The following is a 22,436-nucleotide window of genomic DNA, read 5'->3' as shown; positions in this document are numbered from 1 at the left end:
GTAGGTAGAGAGATAGACAGATAGATAGGTACTACCTGTCCTTAGAATAGCCTGTTTGTACTGCAAGCTTGCCTATCTCTCGTATGAGTCAGCCTCTTTCCTGAACAGCGAGGGACTTTTCAGTCATTCTCTGGTGACTTGTAGAGCAGTTTGTACTTTGATATTGACAGGGAAAAGCGACAAGGGTTACTAGTGTGTGCCTTATTTGTCTCTGTCAAGTGTAACATGCTACCTTGTAGGCTCCTTATAGTCTAATTTCCTGTGTATCTTGTGTTGTGATGGAACTTGACAGCACTCACACTCCCCCTCACCAATCTGCTTCCTTGTCTCCTGACCTCTGTTCTTCATTGCTTCCCAGGATTCTGGTCAAGAGCCCTGGGCAGTGTGGACCACCCCCTTCAAAGTGATCCTCAAATGAGGATCAAGGCTCTGTCACACCCTATATTTACTCATTTGTATAGCTTTAATGCACAGAGCTTGGGCAGAATTCCAGAACTTACGGATGCAGCTGCTGAGGTCCTCATTTTTGTTACAGACACACAGGATCTCTCAAGGGCCAAATGCATGTCTGTTTCAAAGGTGTAAAGCCTAGCTTATTATGCGCTCCGTCATCTAGGATAGTTGTGTGTCTAGGGACTTGAGAATATGTGAAAGAATTAAGAGTAGAGATGACACCTGATATTGTCTTCTGGGTCAAGCTGATGCATTATGAAAAATTTAAATGAGGGAGCATGGGAGATATTAAAATTCACAGGCTTGTTTAGAGGCTACCTTTCAGTGTAAAGATTTCACAGGAGCAAGGAAAGAAGAAACAGGCACACTGATTACGGATCTCAGGAATTCTGTCTCCCAAATACTAGATGGGAGTCTACCTAACTTCCTAAGAAATTGGTTTTGATGGTTATTGCCTACTCATCAATCAGGTTCCCCTTCCCCATCCCCCCAATATACACATAGTTTCAGGTTCGGGAGCTGACATCACTCAACTCCTTGCTGACCTTGAAGAACAGCTCCTGCGGAAGGTTTCTTCTTCCCATCCCCCACACTTGACTCCCCCGGTGCTCCCCTAACAGCTGGGCTCTTTCATCTTAAATTGTACAGCTTTCCTTCTTTCATCACCCGACTTGTCTGGCTTCTTGGCTGTTGGCTAGATGTGCAGAGAGGCTGGTGCACATTCACTGAAGCCAATAAGCTACAGCCTACCCATGTCAGTAACTCACAAGATAGGGCAGCCACCTTGATGGCTTCCCAGTTCTTCTGTGCCTAGGAAACCACAGGAGATAGAGCCAGAAGTCCTGAGCGTTAAACCTGATCTAGAAAAGGAGAGGATTAGCTTTGTCTAGCTGTAGGTTATTTCTAGTCCAACAGAATATATTAAGTGCATCTCTGTGCCAGGCACTGTTACTATCCCCGGGCCTTGAAAGCAGTGCCTGCCCCTCCTTGGTGATGAGTCAGGGAACTGCTTGGGGATGCTCAGGTCCACCCCTGACAAGAATTCATTTCTTCAGACTGTGGGCCAAATGTTTGCCATTACTCTTTGCTGTGAACGTCCTGATGGAAATCTGATGGCTGGCTCTTTGCATTACTTCTCTGTCTTCCTACTTTGTATTTTATTTATGTTTGGCAGTTGTAGCGTTTTCCTTCACAGCCTTATGCTTGTCATGTAAGTACTCTACCACTTGAACCACATGCCCTGCCCTTTTTACTTTTTAGTTACTTTTCACACACACCCACTTTCACACTTTTGCCCAGGCTCGAACTCTGATACTCTCTTCACCTCCCATATAGCTGGGATTATAGGCATGTACCACCATGCCTGGCCCCCTACTTCGTGTTGAAAGGATAACTATAGAAATGTATTTATCTGATGTAGGATACCTTCGTTTCTTCTATTTAGTCCTCTTTTTGTGGAAACTAGAGGCAGGATCAGGCTGGTGGTTAATAATATGTTCTTTGTGATGTGTCTGTGTGAACAGAAATGCTCAAAGCTATGACTGCTGGTGCTGGACTCCATGTAGGAGAAGGAAAGACCCTTGCTTGTGAAGAAATTTTAGTTTATACTGACGCACAGGTTAGGCAAGTTAGAAGAACAAAGATGATATTATATTGCAGAAAGCGTGTATGTGGAATTTCTCAGGAAGTGTGTCAGGGAATGTATAGGGCGTTGCACTCCAGAGGATCAGGAACATGGCCCACTGGCCAAGCCTCCCTTCCCCTGGGTGGTAAAGGAGGTCGTGTGCCATTTGTAAGTCCTGCTCAGATCAGCTCTCTCCCCTCACTGTCAGCTCTGATGTGGGCCTGTGAGCTCAGGAAGACTATTTTTACAGTAGTGCTCCACATTTCTCTTTGAAAGCAGGAGAGGTACCTCCTCATCAGGTTCAGCCCCTTGTTAGACAGAGTTCCCCGGAGGGCAGCAGAGCCTTTCCACTGTCGGTGAATGACCACACTCATTCCCTTCCAGAGATGAAAAGAACCAGTCCATCATCGTCAGCGGGGAGTCTGGAGCCGGGAAGACAGTGTCTGCCAAGTATGCCATGCGCTATTTTGCCACCGTCGGTGGCTCAGCCAGCGAGACCAACATCGAAGAGAAGGTCCTGGCATCGAGCCCCATCATGGAGGTAAAGCCTCTCCTACGTGTCTGTTGGGCATGAGGGATGGCATGACTGATCAGAAGTGTCCCCAAAGCATTCCTGGGGCCCTTGGAGAGCCCAGGTCCACTGCTGAGGAAGAAATGATGGTGGTGCCTCTAAACACACAGATTTGGCAGGGGGCGGAGACAGGGTGGTTCATTTTGGTCCCCAGTGTTGGGTGGAGTGTCTCATGTTTTCTATATGGTATTTCATGGTGATTGCCCTTCCCTACCTGGGCCATCTCAGCCGCTGCTCCCTCCCCTGCCACCATTATGTGCCTCAGCATACCACCAGAGCAGACAGATGCCTTGAAGGGGCCACTGAATGAATCAGGAAGGCAAGTTCAAGGGGGAGGAGAAGGATACAAGGAAGTCTAGATAGCATATTGTTTTCTTCCCTCCAAAAATATTCAGGCATTCTGTCTTTAATTGGAAGGAGGAGCAAGGAAGAGTCAACACCTGTGTAAGAACAGCATCTGCTGCAGATCCTCAGGAATCAGTACCTGATATGGTGGCAGGGCTGGACCTGCCTAGGTCTTTATCTCCTGTCTGAACTGGCCAGGGGCTCTTGAAGGGAAGCCTGGGGCTAGGCAGGCTCAGAGCAGTTGAGGTGATGAGTGCAAGCCAGAGATTTCTCCTAAAACTTGGGCCTTCCTATAGCCTAATTGTGTTTTTAGGGTTAGAATGTCATTTCTCTCCTTTGGTTTTCTTTCTAAAAGTTTAATTCTGCTAGAGTAGCACACATAGGCCTTGCAGCCCCTGGGCCAACTTTGAAGCCCCACCTTTGAAGCCAGGTCAGTTTGTTACAGCCCAGGTGCCATGCTGGTTAGGAGAGGCCTTTCTGCCAGACTTAGGTAGCCACTTTGTGTAAGAAAAAATACAGTCAAGACTTCAAGCTTCCACAAGATAGCTTGTGATTTCCCTGAGGAGCTCCCCACCCTCACCAATTCAGACACAAGTCACTGTGGTGGTCTGAAAGGTTAGTTTGAAGCAAGAACTTATTGTACCTCCCTGGTCCCCTGTCTCCTTATTCCTTACAAAATGCAGCAGTCAATTAAAGCCAGGCACTGGTAATTCATGCCTATAATGCTAGCTACTCAGGAGGCTGAGATCTGAGGATCACGGTTCAAAGCCATCCTGGGCAGGAGAGTCCATGAGACTCTTATCTCCAATTAACCACCAGAAAACTGGAAGTGGCACTGTGGCTCAAGTGGTAGAATGCTTGCCTTGAGCTGAGGGACAGTGCCCAGGCCCAGAGTTCCACAATGGACAAAAAACAAAAGTGCAGGATTCAATTTATAAATTCAATTCCTCAGTTTAAAAAAAAAAAATCATTGCTTATCTAAGCAAAATCTCCTGCCTCAGAGTTGTATTATCTGGAGGACTTTTATGGACTGCTGGATGAGATAACCAAGAATTAAACAAAAGCAAGTTTCAGTACCCGTTCTTATAGGAATTGCAAAATAGTTGATACAATTAAAATCATTTTTGCCAAACATATAAACAAAATGAGAAAAGTAGCAATTATTAAAAATGGTCCTGACACTGGAAGATGAGTAAGTGTTGCTGGACCTTACACCTGAAGTCTGGCTCAGAAGGTCTGGAAAGAGACTAGCTTTTGTTAAATTCTTTCCAACAGCTGCTATCCTGTCACTTAGAAGACCATAAAGCAAGAAGCCAGAAGTAAACCTGCAGATCATGTACTAGACTGCCAGCCTCGAGTAAAAAACTTAAGCAAGAGAGTGAGGACTTCAGTTCAAGCCCCAGCACACACAGAAAGAGAGAGGGGGGAAAGGGGGAGAGAGAGAGAGGAAGAGGGAGATGGAGAGGGAGAAAGAGAGAGAAGAGAAGGAAAGAAGGAGAGAAAGAGAGAAAGAAAGAGAGAATAGGATCACTGGAAAATGTGAAAGAAAAAGAATTGTCCATAACACTACTGCCTGCTGGTAATCATTCCGTTTTGCTGTATTTCCTACCCCCCACCCCTTTTTCTTTTTTAGTTCTTGAGCCTCTGGGTGGTGTTAGCTTTGAGAGAAGCCGAGGAGGAGGAAGACTTGTAGCCAGGAGAAACCTGGAGTAGCTGCCAAATAGAGATTGAGAAACTTTTGTACTGCTAGAGTAAAATCCAATTTTTCCGGCTTTCAGAATTTAGCTGGGCCCTTGTTTTGGGAAGTCCTGTCAGCTTGTCCCTCCTCAGAGCTTAATAAGGGAGCGCTGATTACTGATTACTGTGCCCCTGTCCCCAGGAAGGGTGGCACCTCTCCATGAGCAATCAGTTACAGTTATGTCATCGGCTCCTTGCTTCCACAACAGTCCAGCAATGGCAGGCACCACCTGGGGAGACTGAGGGTGGTCTAAAGAGGTGGAATTCCCAGCAGGCTGTGCTAAGTGGCAGCTGTTGAAATTAAGGCAACTGGAAGATAGGCTGGGATTGGCTGGGGCAGATTAGAATGATTTATTGTCAGTGCCAGTGCGCTCTGACCCTATTCTGTTTAAGCACTTGTCAGCATCCCAGGCATGATTTGTTCACAAGTCTCTACTGATTAAAGGAACATAGCTAATCAAGAGACTGTAGGACCAGGGACAGAACCCAAGTCCAAGCCAAAGAACCACATATCTGCTTGGGGTTAAAGAAATCTGCAGGCTGAAAACCCAAGAGCCAAAGAGAGCCCCACCCACTGAGAGAAAGAGAAGGGACAGGGATCTTGTGAGTAAAATGATAGGAACAAAGACTAGAAAAGTAATTTCATGTTGTTTAAGATAATAAGCTAGGTGCTGATGGGTGACACCAGCAATCCTAGCTACACAGGAGGCTGAGATCTGAGGGGCTCTGTTCAAAGCTAGACTCAGCAGGAAAGGCCTTGAGACTTTTATCCCCAATTAACCAGCAAGAAGCTGGAAGTGTTGGTATGGCTCAAGTGGTAGAGTGCCAGAGTGAAAAAGCCAAGTGAAAGTGGAGAGCCCTGAGTTCAAGCCCCAGTACTACTTAAATGAATGGATCAAGAAAATGTGGTATATATACACAATGGAATTCTATGCCTTCATCAGAAAGAATGACATTACCCCATTTGTTAGGAAATGGAAAGGCTTGGAAAAAATTATATTAAGTGAAGTAAGCCAGGCCCAAAGAAACATAGGTCCCATGGTTTCCCTTATTTGCAATAACTAGTATATGTCTGAGTCAAGCAGAAAAGGTCAGATAAGTTGATGTTAGGGAAATGAACCCTAAGATATGTATTCAAATGTTTTTTTTTCTTTCATGCGATTGTTTCTAACACATTTATAAGATAATTTCTTTGTTGCTTTGTATGTCCCTCCCCCACGGTAAAACCCCTGCTTTCACTGTATTTGATGTTGGTATAATTTGTGGAGGGGAAGGGGAAAAACAAACCGTTTAAATAGGGATACAGGTGGACCCATTGCAACAATGAGATTATGTTGAAAATGAACTTTACAACTTTGGTGGTGGGGGGGGGGGGGAGTTGGAGGGGGGAGATGGGAAGGGATGGGAAGGGGAAACAAAGGAGCAGGCTACAATGCTTGATAAGAAATGTACTCATTATCTTGCCCATGTAATTGTAACTCCTCTGTGAAGTATTTTCACAATTAAAAAAAGGAAAAAAATGAATGATAAATAAGAAATCCTATAACTATTAACCCATCCAAACAAGACTCTGCCCTCCTGCATACACTCTGTCTACTTCACACTTGCCTGAGCTCTGGGATACCCACTAACCCCTTTGTCCACCCTATATTCATAAGTTTATCCCTTTTCCTTCCCCATTGCTACAATTCTATCCTAAGAGTCACTTCAGCTTTCCCTTTCTGCCAGGTATGGCTAATTGCTCCCTTCTCTATTTCCATACTCCACAATATCTACTTTTTTATTATTGTACAACCCAGTCATCCAATCATGTTGAAACTATACCAATACATTGTTGTTCATATATATATAATATATATTATGTCTAAATAATAAAGAATGTGGTAAAGGATTTTATTGCCTTCTTACAAATCAAGACATTTGAAATCTTTTTCTTTGGAATTTTAAACTTAATTCATTGACGCTAGACAGTCCTTAGAACTTTCCAGAAGCTGGCTTGTGCTGGTTGCATCCTCACAAAGATCAACATGTCCCTTTGTCCCTTTCCTGTACAAGGGTAGTAAAATTTTAGATGCTTGTTTAGATGGTTTGGTTTTTATAAGAATCTTCTCTAGGCAATCCTGTGGGCTTCATCAAGAGGCACAGAATATCTGTCTGTCCTTTTTATGTTGTTGGCATCCATCCGCTGCTATGCCTCAACCTATTAACTCATCAGAGGTTTGCTGTGGTGATATTCTTACTATTATTCCTTCTGCATTAGGTGGAATCAATCTATGAAGAAAATATCTCCTTGCCAATCATCGAGTTCCTCTGAGATGCTGCTTTGTTACCTTTTTTTTTTTTTAGTGTAATTCTTTATTTTTTAATTCACCAGATCTTACCCCAGTGTCTAGCATATTAGGAGAACTCAAATGTTCTTTGTGCTTTGTTTTCTTTTAAGGGAAGAGAGCTTTATTTTGCTCGTGCCTTCAGAGAATGTAGTCCATGGTTGCTTCGCCTCTTATGCTTTGGCAGAACTCCTTGGCATCAGGAATGTGTGATAGAAGAGGTTCTAAATTTACCTCACGTGGCAGAGTGGCCCCGAAATGCAGGTTACACAGGAATGTTAAGGCACATGGTTTGATTCTTTATATGCAAGTTTCAGGGTAATGAGTTGCTTTCCCAGCATTTTCTGAGAAGCTTTCTCATCCTCTTTCCTGAGAAGTAAAAGTGAGAATTGGTATTTCTGTCTTTACCTTTGATTCAACTTGGCCATTTGAGCTGTAGAAGTTGGCCATGTCTATAGCAGCACCCTGTCTGGTGTGGGTGTGTGTGTGGTGTGGGTGGTGAACTTGGAGATAGATGGCAAAGTATAGGTGACTATGAGTCCTCAGAGACTGAGCACCCACTTCTGACCCAGTTGTATCTGAATTTAGGTTTTGGCATGGCCACTTTCAGCCATGTAACCCTAGGCACATTACTTGATCTTCCTGAGTCTATATTTTCCTCCTAAGTGTGATGAAGGGTAATAATAGCTATCTCATTGAGTTCTTGTTGGAACTAAATAATAGCCAAGTCCAACTTCTAGCTAATGCTGGGGATCTGGGAACTGCTAACTTCTACTAACATTTTAGGGAATGCAACCTGCCTTATCATCATCCAGACAGACCTGGATCACTGCAACAATCTATTGACAAATCCCAGTCTGTGATGGGAATGGGAATGGTGCTGGAGCAGCCCTGTGGAAGAAATTATAGATTCCTGCTTTCCTGGACATAAGATAGCCAATTGCATATGGCACAAGGGGCAGGGATAAGAGTATGTAGGGTCTAGGAGAGCAAGAAGAGCTCCTTTTGTCTGGGTATAAGTGAGGGGGTGTGGTCAGACCTGCCTCACTTAAGGTTGAGACTTGAAGGAAGAATTGCTGTTCAGTTTCCAGGAGCCGTGGGAAGTGTTCCTGGCAGAAGGAACTGCATATGTGAAACTTGGGTGGACCAGAGAGCGTATAAGGCTTTTGAGAAAGAAAAAGGTGTCCAAGGTTGTTAGAAGCCAAGGACCAAGGGCAAGAATGATGAGAAGCAAGGCTGGCCCAGATCCTGCCAGGCACATAAGCTGTGCTGAGGATTTACAACTAGCTCAAAGGGTAATGGAAGACACTGAACCATTTTACACAGGAAATATGATTGGGTTCACATTTTACAAGAATCCCTAGGCAATCAAGTGGAGACTTAGAAATGAGAGACAAGAGGGAGACCAGTCTTCTATGGAACTTGTCTAGAACAGAGATGATGGTGAAATGGGCGAAGGCCATGGTAGTATGACAGAGAGAAGTGGGAAGTTGTTCTACCATTTTGGACATTCATATTGGCTGTATTGGGGTGTGGCCAGTGGGTAGGTAGAGGATAGCGGGCCAGTACTGAACTGAACTACTTCCCTAGTGCACAGTGAGGCCTAGACTTACATGAACAGATCACATGACCCCAGGTCTCTCTCCAAGGTTTTGTTTGCGGAGACTTAACTGGATGTTTTCATGAGTATTAGAGGTCAGTTTTCTGAAGCAATAGTGATGAGCCCTCAGCTAGGCTACTAGCTTGTTAGCTATAGATGCTGGCTGAACTTTAGCTATAGATGGTTAGTTACAGATGCTGGCTTGGGTGTCAGCAGATACTAGCAGCTCTGTGGCTTGGACTCTGTTGGGCCAGAGTAGACTGGGAATTTGACTTCTCTTTCAAGTTCTTTGTATTCCGATTTCATAGACTACTGAAAAGTTATAGCTGGTCATTTTTCAAGTGTTTGAACCATCTCAAAATGTAAATATGTAAAAGGGATTAAAATATTAAGGGATTTATTACCAACATTTTAGTAGTATAGAACTGAATATTCATATGAGACCAGCCATTTATAAAGGTGCGGCAGTGTTTTGAATTATATCCTTATACAGCAAGTGATACCAAAAGGGTGACAGCTTCCCGATTTGTAATAAGGAGAGTGTGTGTGTGTGTGTGTGTGTGTGTGTGTGTGTGTGTGTGTGTGTGTGTGTGTGTATGTGTGTGTATATGTGTGTGTATGTGTGTGTACTTGTGGTCTATTTCTAAGAAGTTCCATTTATCAGCTGGGAATAACACTTGACTGTGTAATTGTAGATCTCTTCACAGTTGGTTAAACACAGAAAGGTTGGTTCTTCACAGAAAGTTCAGAACTTTCTGAACTGGGCAATGCCACTACTTAAAGGTTTTAGAGCTTAGTTCTCTGCTTCTCTAGGCCTTTCCTTCATGGTCCCAATATAACTGCTATGGCGGTAGCCATTACATGTGCATTCTAGGCAGAAAATAAAGGAGAAAAAGAGAAGAGACAATGGGTGTACTTCCTAGCTGGTTTGGCTCCTTTGCGGAGTGATTAATCAACTCATTACTCCCACTGGCCTTCCTTAGAAGTGAAAGAGACTGGAAAATGAAATGTTTTTGTTTTAAGTAAGAAAACAGAACTTCTAACCGCCCTTTGTCATCATGATAGTAGAGATGTTCAGCAAGGGAGAGAGGGGGCAGAGGCTGCCAGAGTTCTACCGCCGTGAAATTCAAAAGCCATCACTTTTGTTCTCCTTTCTGTTATGGTTCTGTCCAGGCCATCGGGAATGCCAAAACCACCCGCAATGACAACAGCAGTCGCTTTGGGAAGTACATTCAGATTGGCTTCGACAAAAGGTACCACATCATCGGAGCCAACATGAGAACCTACCTGCTGGAGAAGTCCAGGGTGGTCTTCCAGGTGAGTGCTTGGCCTCAGAATGAATAACCATGCTTTACCCCCTTCCCTCTCCATGCCCTGGCAGCAGCAGTCTGTCTTTTAAGCCTGGAATTTGCATGTTCTTGTTCTCAGGTTTTCTTTCATCATAAGTATTCATCAAAATGAAAAAGGTAGTAGGGTACAAAAATGTTTTGTACAATATTTTTTTTTCATTTTATTCTTTGTGGTAACTGAGGTTTGAACTCAGGGCCTAGCACTTGTTAGGATACTCAGCCACAAGAGCCATACCTCCACCTCTTTTCAGCCTTTTTTCTTTTTTTTTTTTCTACCTAGGGCTAAGCCTAGACCATGATCCTCCTATTTGTGGTCTCCTTTAGCTAGGACCACAGATACATGCCACCACACACAACTTATTGAGATGGGAGTCTTAACTAATTTCCCCACTCCGGGGCTGGCCTTGATTCATAATCTTCCTGATCTCTACTTCCCACGTAGCTGGGATTAGAAGCATGAACCACTGTACCAGATACAATGTTGTTTTTTGATCCAATCAGTAACACATATTGAAGGCTTATTGTGTAGCAGCAAAGAATAAGGCAGTCCTTGTCCTTGTAGATTTTATAGTCTTGTGATTGGGTAATGTCAGAGTCTGTGGACTCAGTTTTCACATAATGTTATTTGAATACGTGAGTAGATACGTACATGTATATACTTAGCCTTCTATGTAGTTTCCTTTTCAAGTAAACTGAGTCTCTTCCTTGACTTGAGTCTTGCTCTTTCTCTCCTTCCATGGCCTCCTGTCCATCTGAGCTCTGCCTGTTTGTGCCCCTTTTCCTTCTTCACTTGCTTTGGATGGTGGTCAGTGCCACACCCCCATTCCACCACTGTCCTCAGACCCTGAACTGAGGTGACAAGCTTGAGTTGCCGGCCCCACTGACTCTGGGCACGGTGGCTTCCTGGTTCTCATGTTTCTGCTGCCCTCAGAGCCTCTGCCGTTGGTTCTCTGGTGATGGCTCCATGCTCATGCTTAGCAAAGGTGGAAGATTTATTTTTTAGCTATCTCCACTCTTCATTTTGTTGTCCAACTTCGTGGCTCATGCGTTGGGTTGACCAGCCCACCTCCCTCACCTCAGTGTAGAGAGCAGCTATGGATGACTGCGACATGCTGCTCATGGCACTCACTCCTGAGCCTTCCTCTGCCTTCAGCTCTCTGGGTCAGTGTAGGGCCACTCTGGCCTTGAGTGTCTGCTGGATTCCTCTCAGTGGTAGATGTTCCCGACTGCCCAGCCTGACAGGATGGGCCAGGGCAGCTTTGACTTAGCTCCAAGCCTCCAGAGGAGAAAAGGAGTTTGGAGCAGGGGAATGATATTTCGCAAAGCAGTGTTCAAGAGCTTGGCTGAATAAGTGCTCGTGCAGTGACTGACTTCCCATCATTCCTGGAATAGCAGTGGTGCTCGATATAGGAGAAAAAGAAGTGCATGCTTTTGCATAAATCAGGAAGTAAACCTCCTCAGGGTATTAGGCCCCATAAGAGGGAACAGGAAGTCAGTCAGTGGCAAGTGATAGGGGAGGATGTGGAAGAAAACCTGAAAGAGGGTCTGGAAGCAGCTCCTACCACGTAGCACTTGGGAACAGAGAGGATGATGGGAGTTGGGAGAGTCACTGCCCTAAACTGCTTCACTTTTTCCTCCTCCAGGCGGATGATGAGAGGAACTACCACATCTTTTACCAGCTCTGTGCGGTTGCCAGTCTCCCAGAATTTAAAGAGCTGGCACTAAGTAAGTTAATAGGTTCCTGCTGTCCTCTGAGGTGGGCGAGAGAGGGGAGGAGATGCCATTGTGGCTAGTGTTACTCATAGCTCTCTATTGTAAGTTCTTGTTTCAGGTCTAACCTTGACCCTTAGACCTGGCTGATCTTCACTGCCCACGTAATAAAATAGTGTTGACTGTACCCAGGCCCCCTGTTGTAATACATAGGTGAGGGAATAAGTGGAAGAGGTGGAAGCATGTTTTGCATAGGATTTGCCTTCATTTCATGTCGTTGTTTTCAGCTGGGTGCAGTAGCTCATGCCTATAATCTTAGCTATTAGGGAGGCTGAGATTGGGAGGATCCTGGTGCCATGCCAGTCTGGGTAAAAGTTTATGAGACCCCATCTCAGCCAATAAAAAAGCTGAGCATGATAATGAGTGCCGCTCATCCCAGCTACGTAGAAGGCATAAATAGGACCGTCCAGGAGAGCCCAGGCATAAATAGAACATCCCATTTGAAAAATAGCCAAGCAGAAAGGGCTGATAGTGTCACTTAAGTAATAGTGCTTACCTAACAAGCATAAGACCCCAAGTTCAAACCCTAGTACTCAAAAAAAGAAAAAAGAAAGAAAGAAGGAAAGGAAGGAAAGAAAGAAAAAAAGGTTGTTTTCTACTTTAGACATCATAAGAAAAATATGTGCTGGCCATGAGAATCTAGAAATTTTAGATTATGAATGTCAGTTAGTTTTGGTTGCTGGAGATACAGGATTGAACAAAACACCTGTGAGTCCTGCCTTCGCTTGGCCTGCCAGGCAGACCGGAAGGCACGCGGGGCAGGCATACTCACTGTGGAGGACATCCACTGTGACTGTGTGTCCTGTTCTCCAGTGGCTTGTGAGCCACAGTCTCCTTGGGTCATCATAACCTCCTGGAGGACAAGGACTGCATGTCGTCTGCTTGGGAGAGCAGGTGCCCCTTGTTTGAGAATTGTCCTGATCTGGTGCCTCATGGCTCTAACTCTGGCTCTTAGTCACATGTGCCCAGATAGCCACATTATGGACCACTGCCATCCTCCTCTTGTCTTCCCAGAGTAGGGCCTGGGCCCAGTGGATCTTTTCAAGTTTAATGTGCAGGAAATGGGACCCCCAAAAAAAGGTCAATTTTATAAAGAATGACCAAATAGTGTCAAGATCTACCTGCCATTGCTGGGGCTTGAACTCTGGGCCTGGGCGCTGTCCCTGGGTTCTTTTTGCTCAAGGCTAGCGCTCTACCACTTGAGCCACAGCACCACTTTCAGTTTTTTTTCTGTGATTAATTGAAGATAAGAGTCTAATAGGGACTTTTCTGCCCCAGTTGGCTTCAAACCATGATCCTCAGATCTCAGCCTCCTGAATAGCTAAGATTATAGGCATGAGCCATTGGCGCCCAGCTTACTAGGCTATTTTTTGACCACTTTGTCCCACACTTAAATAGAAAAGAAATCCTAGTTTGTCTCCACTTAAATAAGTTATATTGAGGTTCAGATTGCTTTTCCTTATCCTGTGTCTGAGAAAGGTGCAGATTACTTGGGCTCCCAACTGGAATTCTTTAAAACTACCCAGTTTGATCAATTTCTTACATCTTAGCATCTCAGAGTAAAATGAAGAGGCTCTTGTGCTCTGCATAGTTCGGCTTTGAGCCCTGAGGCTTGGTGTTTGGTTCCACTGATAACCCTGGTCAAGGAGCTGAAAAAGTCAAATTAATGAAGGACTAGGCAGCGGCTCCAAGTGATTCTTTACAGCTGCCTCACATCCTTCTTCTTTTCCAAGTCCAATGAATTTATAAGCAAACACATTATGGGTAAAACCCACACAGGTACAAGGAGCCCTTTTCCCCTTAAATACATCCTTCTAGTGATTAAGAAATGTTTCTCTCTCCTCTCACTCTCCCCCCCTCCGTCTCTCTCTCCCTCCTTCCCTTTATACCCTCCCTGTACACATTCTCTCTCTCTTCCTCTTCCTCTCCTTCCCTCCCTCCCTCCCTCTATGTCCTCCCTCTACTCCCTCTCTCTCTGTAGGTATGCTGATCAGTTTAATAAACCATCTCTTGCCTTGGACAGCTTAGAGTACAGCCTCCCCTGGTTACAAGCCTGTGATTTTGACCTTGATGGTCTAGCACTCATATCATTGATTTGTGCCTCCTCTGTGGACTGTTTACTGCCTGGCCCAGTATCTGCCAGGTGAAGTACTGTGAAGTACTGGCTTCACAGGCCTGAAAGACTGACTTGCAGGCAGACTGGGTGGGTGGAGGAGAACTGACTTTGTGCCATTTGCTTAATTCCTATTACAAGGGTCTGCTGTGTGGTACTAACAAGTTGCAGGCCTGAAGTAGATTCTGTCATCTTAAGGAGATGACTACATTGATCTGAATGGGATTAATGGGAATACTACTGCTGATCCAAGTGGCCCCTGCATGCTAAGCCTCGGTCTGAACAAGTGATCCAGCTGAGCCTGAATTTGTGAAATGAGAATAGGCTTAGAGCAGTTAGTAGGACCCAGAATGTTGACAGTGTAAAAGATACTGAATATGCCTTCCCTCTTATGGAAACCCAGTGTCCTCCTCAGACATCAGGGTGATGTTGATGTGCTTGGCCAATGCTTGATGAGTTAGGTTTTGTTAATGGCAAAGATAAATGATCATGTCTACAATAGGAGCATCCAGTAGTTGGCTCCCAGGCTTGACTAGCCCCTGTTGAGCCTTGCAGCCACATGTTCCTCAGTTTTCTTATCCAAAGAGTGGGAGCAAATACAGTCAGTCAACTACAGGTGTCACCATAAAAGCTGTCAGCTGAAATGTCCTAAAAATGAGTGTAAATGAGAAAATTTGCTTTTATCAAGGCTTTAAATTGTTATATTGCTCAATTCTCAAACTTGCAGAGTAGTTAGCTATAAATGTATTAGATGTGCTATCTTCAGCAAAGATCTGATGTGATTTTATTTTTCATAAAAATTCACTTCTGAGATGGATATCAGTGGCTTATGCCACTCAGGAGGCTGAGATCTGAGGACTGTGGTTGGAAGCTAGCCTGGGCAAGAAAGTCTTAATCTCCAATTAACTACCAAAAAAAGCCAGAAGCAGAGGTGGTCAGATGCCGATTATCTGAAGTCACAGAGGTCGATTCCTCTAAGCATACATTGTACTTGGGAATGCCAGATTCTCTTCAAAAACAAATCTGGAGTGGATCCTATTAAACTGAACTATCTGTGACCAATTGATCTTTTTTAGTAATGTGGTTTCCCCCATATGTACAGCAGCACATTGAGTCATTGTAATATGGTTTTCTTTTTCATTGTTCAGTTTCCTCTCCATTTGCTATTGTGCATAAAGAATGTTTTAAATACTCTAGGGCCAAAATGTATCTGGGATACATGGTCAGGCTGTAGAAGTTCTCCAGGGTCATGACTGTGGATGACAAGGTAGAAGCTTTCCACTGTCTTACGCCTTTTTTCCCTTGCTATTCCCAGCACGTGCAGAGGACTTTTTCTATACGTCACAAGGAGGAGACACATGGATTGAGGGTGTAGATGATGCAGAGGACTTTGAGAAGACTAGACAAGCCTTCACACTCCTTGGTAAGTGGCCTCCTAGTGGGAGAAACAGGCCAGGGGCTGATCCCATCGAGGGGAGGAAGCAGGGTGATGTGCTCTTAACCTGCCAGCCTTCATGAGCTAATGGAGCAAAGCCCTCTTGCCCTTGGTGAATGTTGTCTTAACACTGATCCATCCTAACTTTCAAGCACCAAAGCTTAAAATTTGGAGATTAGTTAGACTTCTTTTAGATAAAATTTTGAGGTGAGGTGCTGGTGGCTCATGCCTGTAATCTTAGCTACTCAGGAGGTTTAGATCTGAGGATCACAATTTAAAGCCACTCCAGTCAGGAAAGCCCATGAGACTCAGCTCCAACTAACCACCAATAAGCTGGAAGTGGAGCTGTGGTCCAAGTGGTAGAGCACCAGCCTTAAGCAAAAAAATCCAAGTGAGAGTAGGAGGTCCTAACTTCAAGCCCTGGCACAGGCATAAAAATAATAGAGGATTTTGAGAGTATTTTTGCAGGCACTGGAAAGTATCCCTTTTTAATCCATTAAAAAATTTAAAAATCCAAATAGTTATGTCTTTTTGTGCTATAGTTTGGGTTCTGAAGCAGTGTGCCTGCACAAAAAAAAGCCTCCACTGGGGCCAGATCACCTGTGTACTGGTCATGGACTCTGATCAGGAAGCAGTCCATGAGTCTGGTAGCTCTATCACACATACATAGTGCTAAGTGATAGCTGTTTCCCTTTAAAGCTTAGCAGTGAAATCCTGAAAACAAGAATTTCTCTCTGCCCTTCAGGGACAGGCAGGGATGGTAAAGCTGGAGGAAATTGGACTTCTTCCCTGCTCATTTTGGGGAGAAGAGACTCCAGGTAGCAAGATAGAAAGTAACCCTTTCTCCTTTTTTCTTTTCTTTTTTTTTATTTTTAGTGCTGATCCTGGAGCTTGAATTTAGGGTCCGAGCACTGTCCCTGACTTACTTTTGGTTTTGGTTTTGCTGAAGGCTAGCCACAGGCCCACTTCTGGCTTTTTGCTGGTTAATTGGAAATAAATAATCTCACAGACTTTCCTGCCTGGGCTGGCTTCAAACTGTAATCCTCAGATCTCAGCCTCCTGAGTAGCTAGGATTACAGGCATAAGCCACCAGTACTCAGTGGTAACCCTTTTTTAATTGGAAATTGAAATGTTCAGTTCAACATGTCAGCACTGAAACTCCCTCATATGATTAAGTGATGCAAATTTTAATATGTGGGTAAAAACAAAAGAAAATAAATTGAAGTGTCAATTCCTGGGACCTGTAGTCAAGAAAATGCAAAAGTATGAGAAGTCAGCCTAGAACTCAGCAAGAGGTACAGAATGGACCTTTCCTATGGCATCTTCATATATGTATATACAATAATTTGATCACATTTAACCTCCACTTTTTGTCTCCACTTGTCCCTCCTCCCCACTCCCACTGGTTCTTTTCCTCTTCCCAAATAGTCTATATAAGGAATTTCTCTGTGTACACGTGTATGTGTGTTTGTGCATGTCCACACATGTGTACACTAGTCCTAGGGATTGAGCTCAGGGCTTGGGCTCTGTCCCTGAGGTTTTTTTTTTAAAATTTTCTCAAGGCTAGCACTCTACCACTTGAACCACAGCCTCACTTTCAGATTTTTTGGGAGGTAGTTAGTTGGAGATAAGGGTCTCATGGATTTTGATGCCCCAGGCTGGCTTCATACCTTGATTCTCAGCCTTCTGATTAGCTACGATTAGAGGTGTGAGCCTCTAGTACCTGGATTTATCAGGAGAAATTTTTAATCTTGGCATGACATGCCTAGGCCTCCCTTTTAAGGTGTTTACTCACCTTTTTCAGCCCCAGTAAACTATTGCCTTAAAGATAAGTAGTGTCAGCTGATAAGGAAATGGAATAACTTGTATCATTTCTTAAATGAACATTATATCATTCTATAGCTTTTGTCATAAGGTTGGAATTTAAAAAGAAATGGTAATACCTTCAAGCTAACTCTAATGTTAAGAGATTGTTCATGCCTTTGATAATTCACATGAGGCTATAACAGATTTGACAATTGTATTTGTAGGTGTATCTGTCTGTCGCACATAAGGGAACCTATGTAATGGCACTAATAACCACTGCCCTGTTGGTACTGGCCATGAGCCAGCGGACTGGCTGGCCCCTGGAACATTCAGTTTCTGGGGTCTTCTCCCCTTCCCCAGTTGGCTCTGGGGATGCATGTCATAGATGTTTGTAGGATACTACATGTTGGGATAAAAAATGACTACAGATAAATAACCATTCGTAGTAAACTCCTAAAAACATCCATAAAGTGGCTGCAGTGAAGTCCAGAATGAGTCTGGGTGACTGCTACCTCCCCTGTGCTCTTGGAGAAGTTAAATGGTAGTGTGCCCCATCTGGAATGACAATCAGACAATCAGAGTGAGGAGATTTCCTTTTTGGCCTCAGAGCCCCTTTGCCCTCTGAGCTGTTTCTGTGAGTGGTAATTACTTGGTTTGCAGCCTGGACCATTTTAGGAGTCATTGGCTCAGAAAGAAAAATCAAACTTTTTTTTTAAAGTCCTTAATAAGAGTGAAATGCCCTTTCTATCAAAGCCGTGGATATTGAGTGTTATTCATTCTCTCCATTTTTCCCCCCTTCCAGGAGTGCGAGAGTCCCATCAGATAAGCATTTTTAAGATAATTGCTTCCATCTTACACCTTGGAAGTGTGGAGATTCAGGCCGAGCGGGATGGGGAGTCCTGCAGCATATCAGTAAGTTGCACCCAGTGCCAGAGATAAAATGTACATCATTGACTCAATGCCTGCAGTCTGATACAACCGAAATGTGCCTTTGCACTTAGAGGGCACCCCTAAGTTATTTAAGTTATTTATTCTTTACAGTAATGGCACCTGTTCACTTGCTGATAATTTTTTTTTCTAAAGAACCAATCCATTCCAAATCAGCTGCCATCAAATTGCTATCATGGACGGTATAGGATTTAGTGGCTATTCAATAAAGTCTTTTTGATGGGTTGATTTCCCAAAGCCCCCGAGGTACACGGAAGCCCACAACTTGTCATCAATCCATTGAGCACTATTTGAGCTCAACTGAGGTTTCTGTAGCGAAGAGATGAAGCAGTATTGGACGTCATTCTTGGTGATTGCTTCAAAGGAGCTTGTGGTCAAGACAGGTGATCACATTGATAACACTTACCAAGCTGCCCCCAATCTGAGATAGAATATTAAGTGAGACATCTGTGTCAAACTCCTATGGCCTATAAAGTGCTCTATAAAGACTTATGATAGAGGTTATTTTCCGGTGCCCAGTGTAGCAGCTGATTTGTGGCAGATGGGCAGATGCTGGAATAAGTCCCAGTGCAGAGAGGTGGACAGAGTTGTTTTGTCCTTTCAAAAATTTAGTGCTGTTGGCCTAGGCTAAATCTGGCATGCTGACTTCGAATGGATGAGCCTGTACCTGGATCTACCTGTTCTGCGCACATTTATGACTAAGTCCTGGGAAGACCCAAAGGGAGATGAATTCTTGTTTCCTACAGAGGTGGAAAAAGACAAAAGACAATACCACAAAATAAGAAATGTGGGCGTTCACAAGTTGATTCTTTTTTCATCTGAGTGGACACGATTAACTTCCTACTGTTGGTGAGGGTTTGGGAGTTAGCAGAAGTTTAAGCCAGCCCTCCCCTTAGGGAGAAAGAGACTGGAAGTCTAGCTGGGATTAGGCAGCACTCATCATCCATTTTCCCTCAGCCCATACTTTTTCCCCCTGTGAAGGAAGAATGTTCTTGGGTCCAGTGAAGGGAGAATGTTCTTGGCAGGCCTGCTGCCATCCTCCGCACAGACCTTGCAGTCTGGTGAGAGCTCCATACCTTCACCTGGGCATGGGGGGAAGGACAGGATGTTGGAGATGGTAGTTAGGTGCTCCTGGCCAGTTTCTGACATCTTATGTTCATGTGCCTCTGTGCACCCACTGTGAGGAGAGAGGGACACATGGTACATAGTCTGGCAGCAGTGATGCTATGAGGTCAAGCAGGTTTTACTGAGGACCTCTAGCCTGGCCAGATCGTGGATGAGCTCCTAGTTCAAGCCAAACCCTTCCTTGTCTGAGTAAGGCCAAGGAATTTTGCCTATGAGGTTTATTTCCCTAGCAAGAGAGAATCTGAGCCTTTCCTGTGCACACATAGCCAGAAAAATGTTCTCTGTATCCTTAGGGAAGTTATATTCTATCCAATATTGGGGATAGAGGAGGATAGGAACATTTACATAGACTAACACTTGCTGTAGGCTGGTGCAATGCAAGAAAGATGACCAATACTCTTCTAGCCTGGCCCCCAGCTCACTCAGTACCCCTCTCCTCTCCAATGCTTTTCTCTTCACGCACATCTCCCTGTCATGGAGTCTGGCTTGTGGTGTGTTTGGGATGTGGGAACTTGAATATGCTATGTCTGTACTCTACCACTGAGCTCCACCCGGCCCCTATAGTGAATTCTTACAGCACCGTGGGGCCTCCCCTCCCTGGTGTTTAGCAGAGTTACTTGCATTCACTGTGGGATTATTTGCCTTTTTCCACTTTTCTTCCCCCACTTCCAGACTATGAGACCATTATGTCACCTGCACATTGTCCAGGTCTTTGTAGGCCTCTATGAGCGACAGCTGGATGATTGATTGAGGCCCTGTAGACTTCAGTGGTGGTACAAACAAGAGCATGGATGAGGCAGTCAGAGGTCTTAAGGGTCAGTGGAGAACCAGCAAGGTCATAGCACCACCACACAGAGCTGGTGTCTCTTTGGAAATGCCAGCAGTGGGCCTGTGAGCCTGATGTCTCTGATCTTACAGCTGATCCTCCGCACCTGACAGCTGAGGACATGCAGGCAAGAAGGAAAGTATTTCTTCATGATTGATGAGTGACTGTTTTCCCTAATCAGCACTAGGACTAAATCTGTTGTGGGCCCTGTTCTTCCTGTGAGTTGTTCGTGTGGTGTCTGTTCAAATGTGGGACTATCAAGACACCCATGGAGATGAGTGGGCAGAGGATGCAGGTGCTGATGGGCTGTGGGAGGCAGCCTGGGATGGAGAAGTGTGGAGCCCATGGGGCACAACCCTATTCTCACAAAGGAGATTTACAAAGGAGAGCTCAGGCCCAGAGTCTACGCTATGCGAGGAACCGTGGGAGTGATGATTCAGAGTCGGGGCTGCCAGAGTCCAAGTCCTGCTTTTGCCACTTTCTACATGTGTGACTCGGGAAAGCTCTCACCTTCCTGTGTCTGTTTCTTCCTCTGCAGTGTGAGTAGGAAGGTCAGTGCAGCCCTGCGTGGGAAGGGCTCAGAGCCCTTGATGACGTGAGGTAGTGACAGTTACCCTTCTTGTTGAGCCACAGTGGTTCTTGAGAGCTTCGCTCATTGGACAGGGGAGGAAAACCTATGACCTAGAGAATGAATTGTCTTTCTCCAGGGTCAAAATGGCCAGTGATGCAGCCAATGGTCTCCTCCTATACCAGTCTTGTTGGTAATAGTGCGTATGGAACTTAGAGTCTCATGCTTGCAAGGCACACATTCTACCACTTCAGCCATGACCTCAGCTTTTTTTCTGTAGTTATTCTTCACGTGTTTTCTCACATCTGTTCCCAGGCTGTCCTGGATTGTGCAACTCCTGTTAATGCTTCCAGCATAGCTGAAATGACAGGTGCTTGCCACCACACCCATCCTTTAGTGGTTGAGGTGGGGGCTCTCATGAGCTCTTGGCCCAGGCTTGTATAAAACCACAATTTTCTTGATATCCATCTCCTAAGTAGCTAGAGTTATAGATGTGAGCCGCCATGCTAAGCCTCAGTGTCACTTCTTACTGGAACTCTGAGCCTTTGAACTGAGCCATCCTCCACTTACTGGTGATTCTGAACATGATGCCTCACCCAAGTATGAGCTCCAGGAATGCATTATGACATGGTTGCTGCTGGTAGCCACCACAGGAATGTATACTCTCAGATGCTGAAGTGGGCCTCCTGTTGGAAAGGTTGTCTACTCATCAGCAGCTTACCTTCTGCTCGGTAGTTCTGATTTTTAATTAAAGCATGAGAATGTGTTCCATGATTGCCAGAGTTACCCTGGAGATTCAATAGCATCCAATTACTTGGACGCCACCAGCAATTTATCCCTTGAATTTGGCAATATGAGCCCATAAAACTAATCTCCTACCTATAATGCTGGCTATTTTTTAAAGGATTTAGCATCACTTAATTATACTTAAATGTAATTTCAGGTTGTTAAATCAGTTTCTGTGAGCACCTTTAATCCAGAAGCGGTGGGAGCAAGCTGGAAACCGGTCCCTGGGTGGTTATTAGAAAGTTCCCTTGTGAGTCCTTCTGCACCGCAAGCACTCACAGTGGGCATCATCAGGGAGGGGAGGGTGCCTGAGAGCAGGCCTCGGATTGCCTGTGTCTGCTGCTGGCAGGCCATTTAAATGTCAGGGAATCCAACTGCAAAGCTGTGCCTAGCAATTAAGAATTTCTTGGAAATGGGTCAGATGAGTAAATTGGACACTTGCCACCTGTGAACTTGTTGCCTGCCAAGCAGTCCCCAGGGTCTAAACTCTACCCCATATGTTGGCCCCAGTGGGCGGGGGAGGGGAAGGGCTGCACAGTGAAAGGCTGCCGGCCATAAGTGGCCACGACACCCCTCACTTCTGAGGGGGTGAAAAAGATAGGACTCTCCACACCCAGCCAGCCTTTCCGAACATTTCAGGGCATCTCACTGAGCCTCATTTTCTTCATCTGAATAATGAGGTGAAGCAGTTCAGAAGTGGTTTTCCTGGGAGCCCAACCCTTGGAAACATAAGGGTTCTTTGGTTAGATGAATGATCTGCGCCTTCAAAGACTGATCTCTCTTTTCTCTCTCTCCCCTTTCTCCCCTCATGTGGTCCACTATGACCAGTTTGGCTGCGTTTAGCCTGGTGAGAGGAAATCCAGTTGGTGTTCTCTGTGTTCCCATTCCACATCAGTACTTTGTGGAAAAACACTGGTCTTTGTGGTTTGGGGAGGGTCTTCTCTAAAAGTCAACTATTTTGCTCATGCCTATAATTCTAACTTAGGAGGCTGAGATCTGAAAGGGTAGAGGTTCAAAGCCAACCCAGAGCAGAAAAGTCTATAAGACTCTTAT

The 22,436-nt window shown here is 44.8% G+C and overlaps 1 protein-coding gene across 1 annotated transcript in view; it reads left to right on the top strand.

Moving 5' to 3' along the window:
• Window positions 1-22,436, top strand: part of Myo5b (myosin VB) — a 295,029-nt gene that overhangs the window by 161,163 nt on the left and 111,430 nt on the right. The window contains exons 5-9 of the mRNA XM_042675118.1: window positions 2,462-2,618; window positions 9,831-9,974; window positions 11,650-11,731; window positions 15,205-15,312; window positions 17,933-18,042. Of these exons, the coding sequence (XP_042531052.1) occupies window positions 2,462-2,618; window positions 9,831-9,974; window positions 11,650-11,731; window positions 15,205-15,312; window positions 17,933-18,042 (601 nt within the window). The remainder of the gene's footprint in view (window positions 1-2,461; window positions 2,619-9,830; window positions 9,975-11,649; window positions 11,732-15,204; window positions 15,313-17,932; window positions 18,043-22,436) is intronic.

Source organism: Dipodomys spectabilis, unplaced genomic scaffold, assembly GCF_019054845.1.
Source record: "Dipodomys spectabilis isolate Male_0828 unplaced genomic scaffold, ASM1905484v1 ptg000024l, whole genome shotgun sequence".
Classification (NCBI taxonomy): Eukaryota; Metazoa; Chordata; class Mammalia; order Rodentia; family Heteromyidae; genus Dipodomys; species Dipodomys spectabilis.
This window is presented reverse-complemented; position numbering and strand designations above follow the sequence as displayed.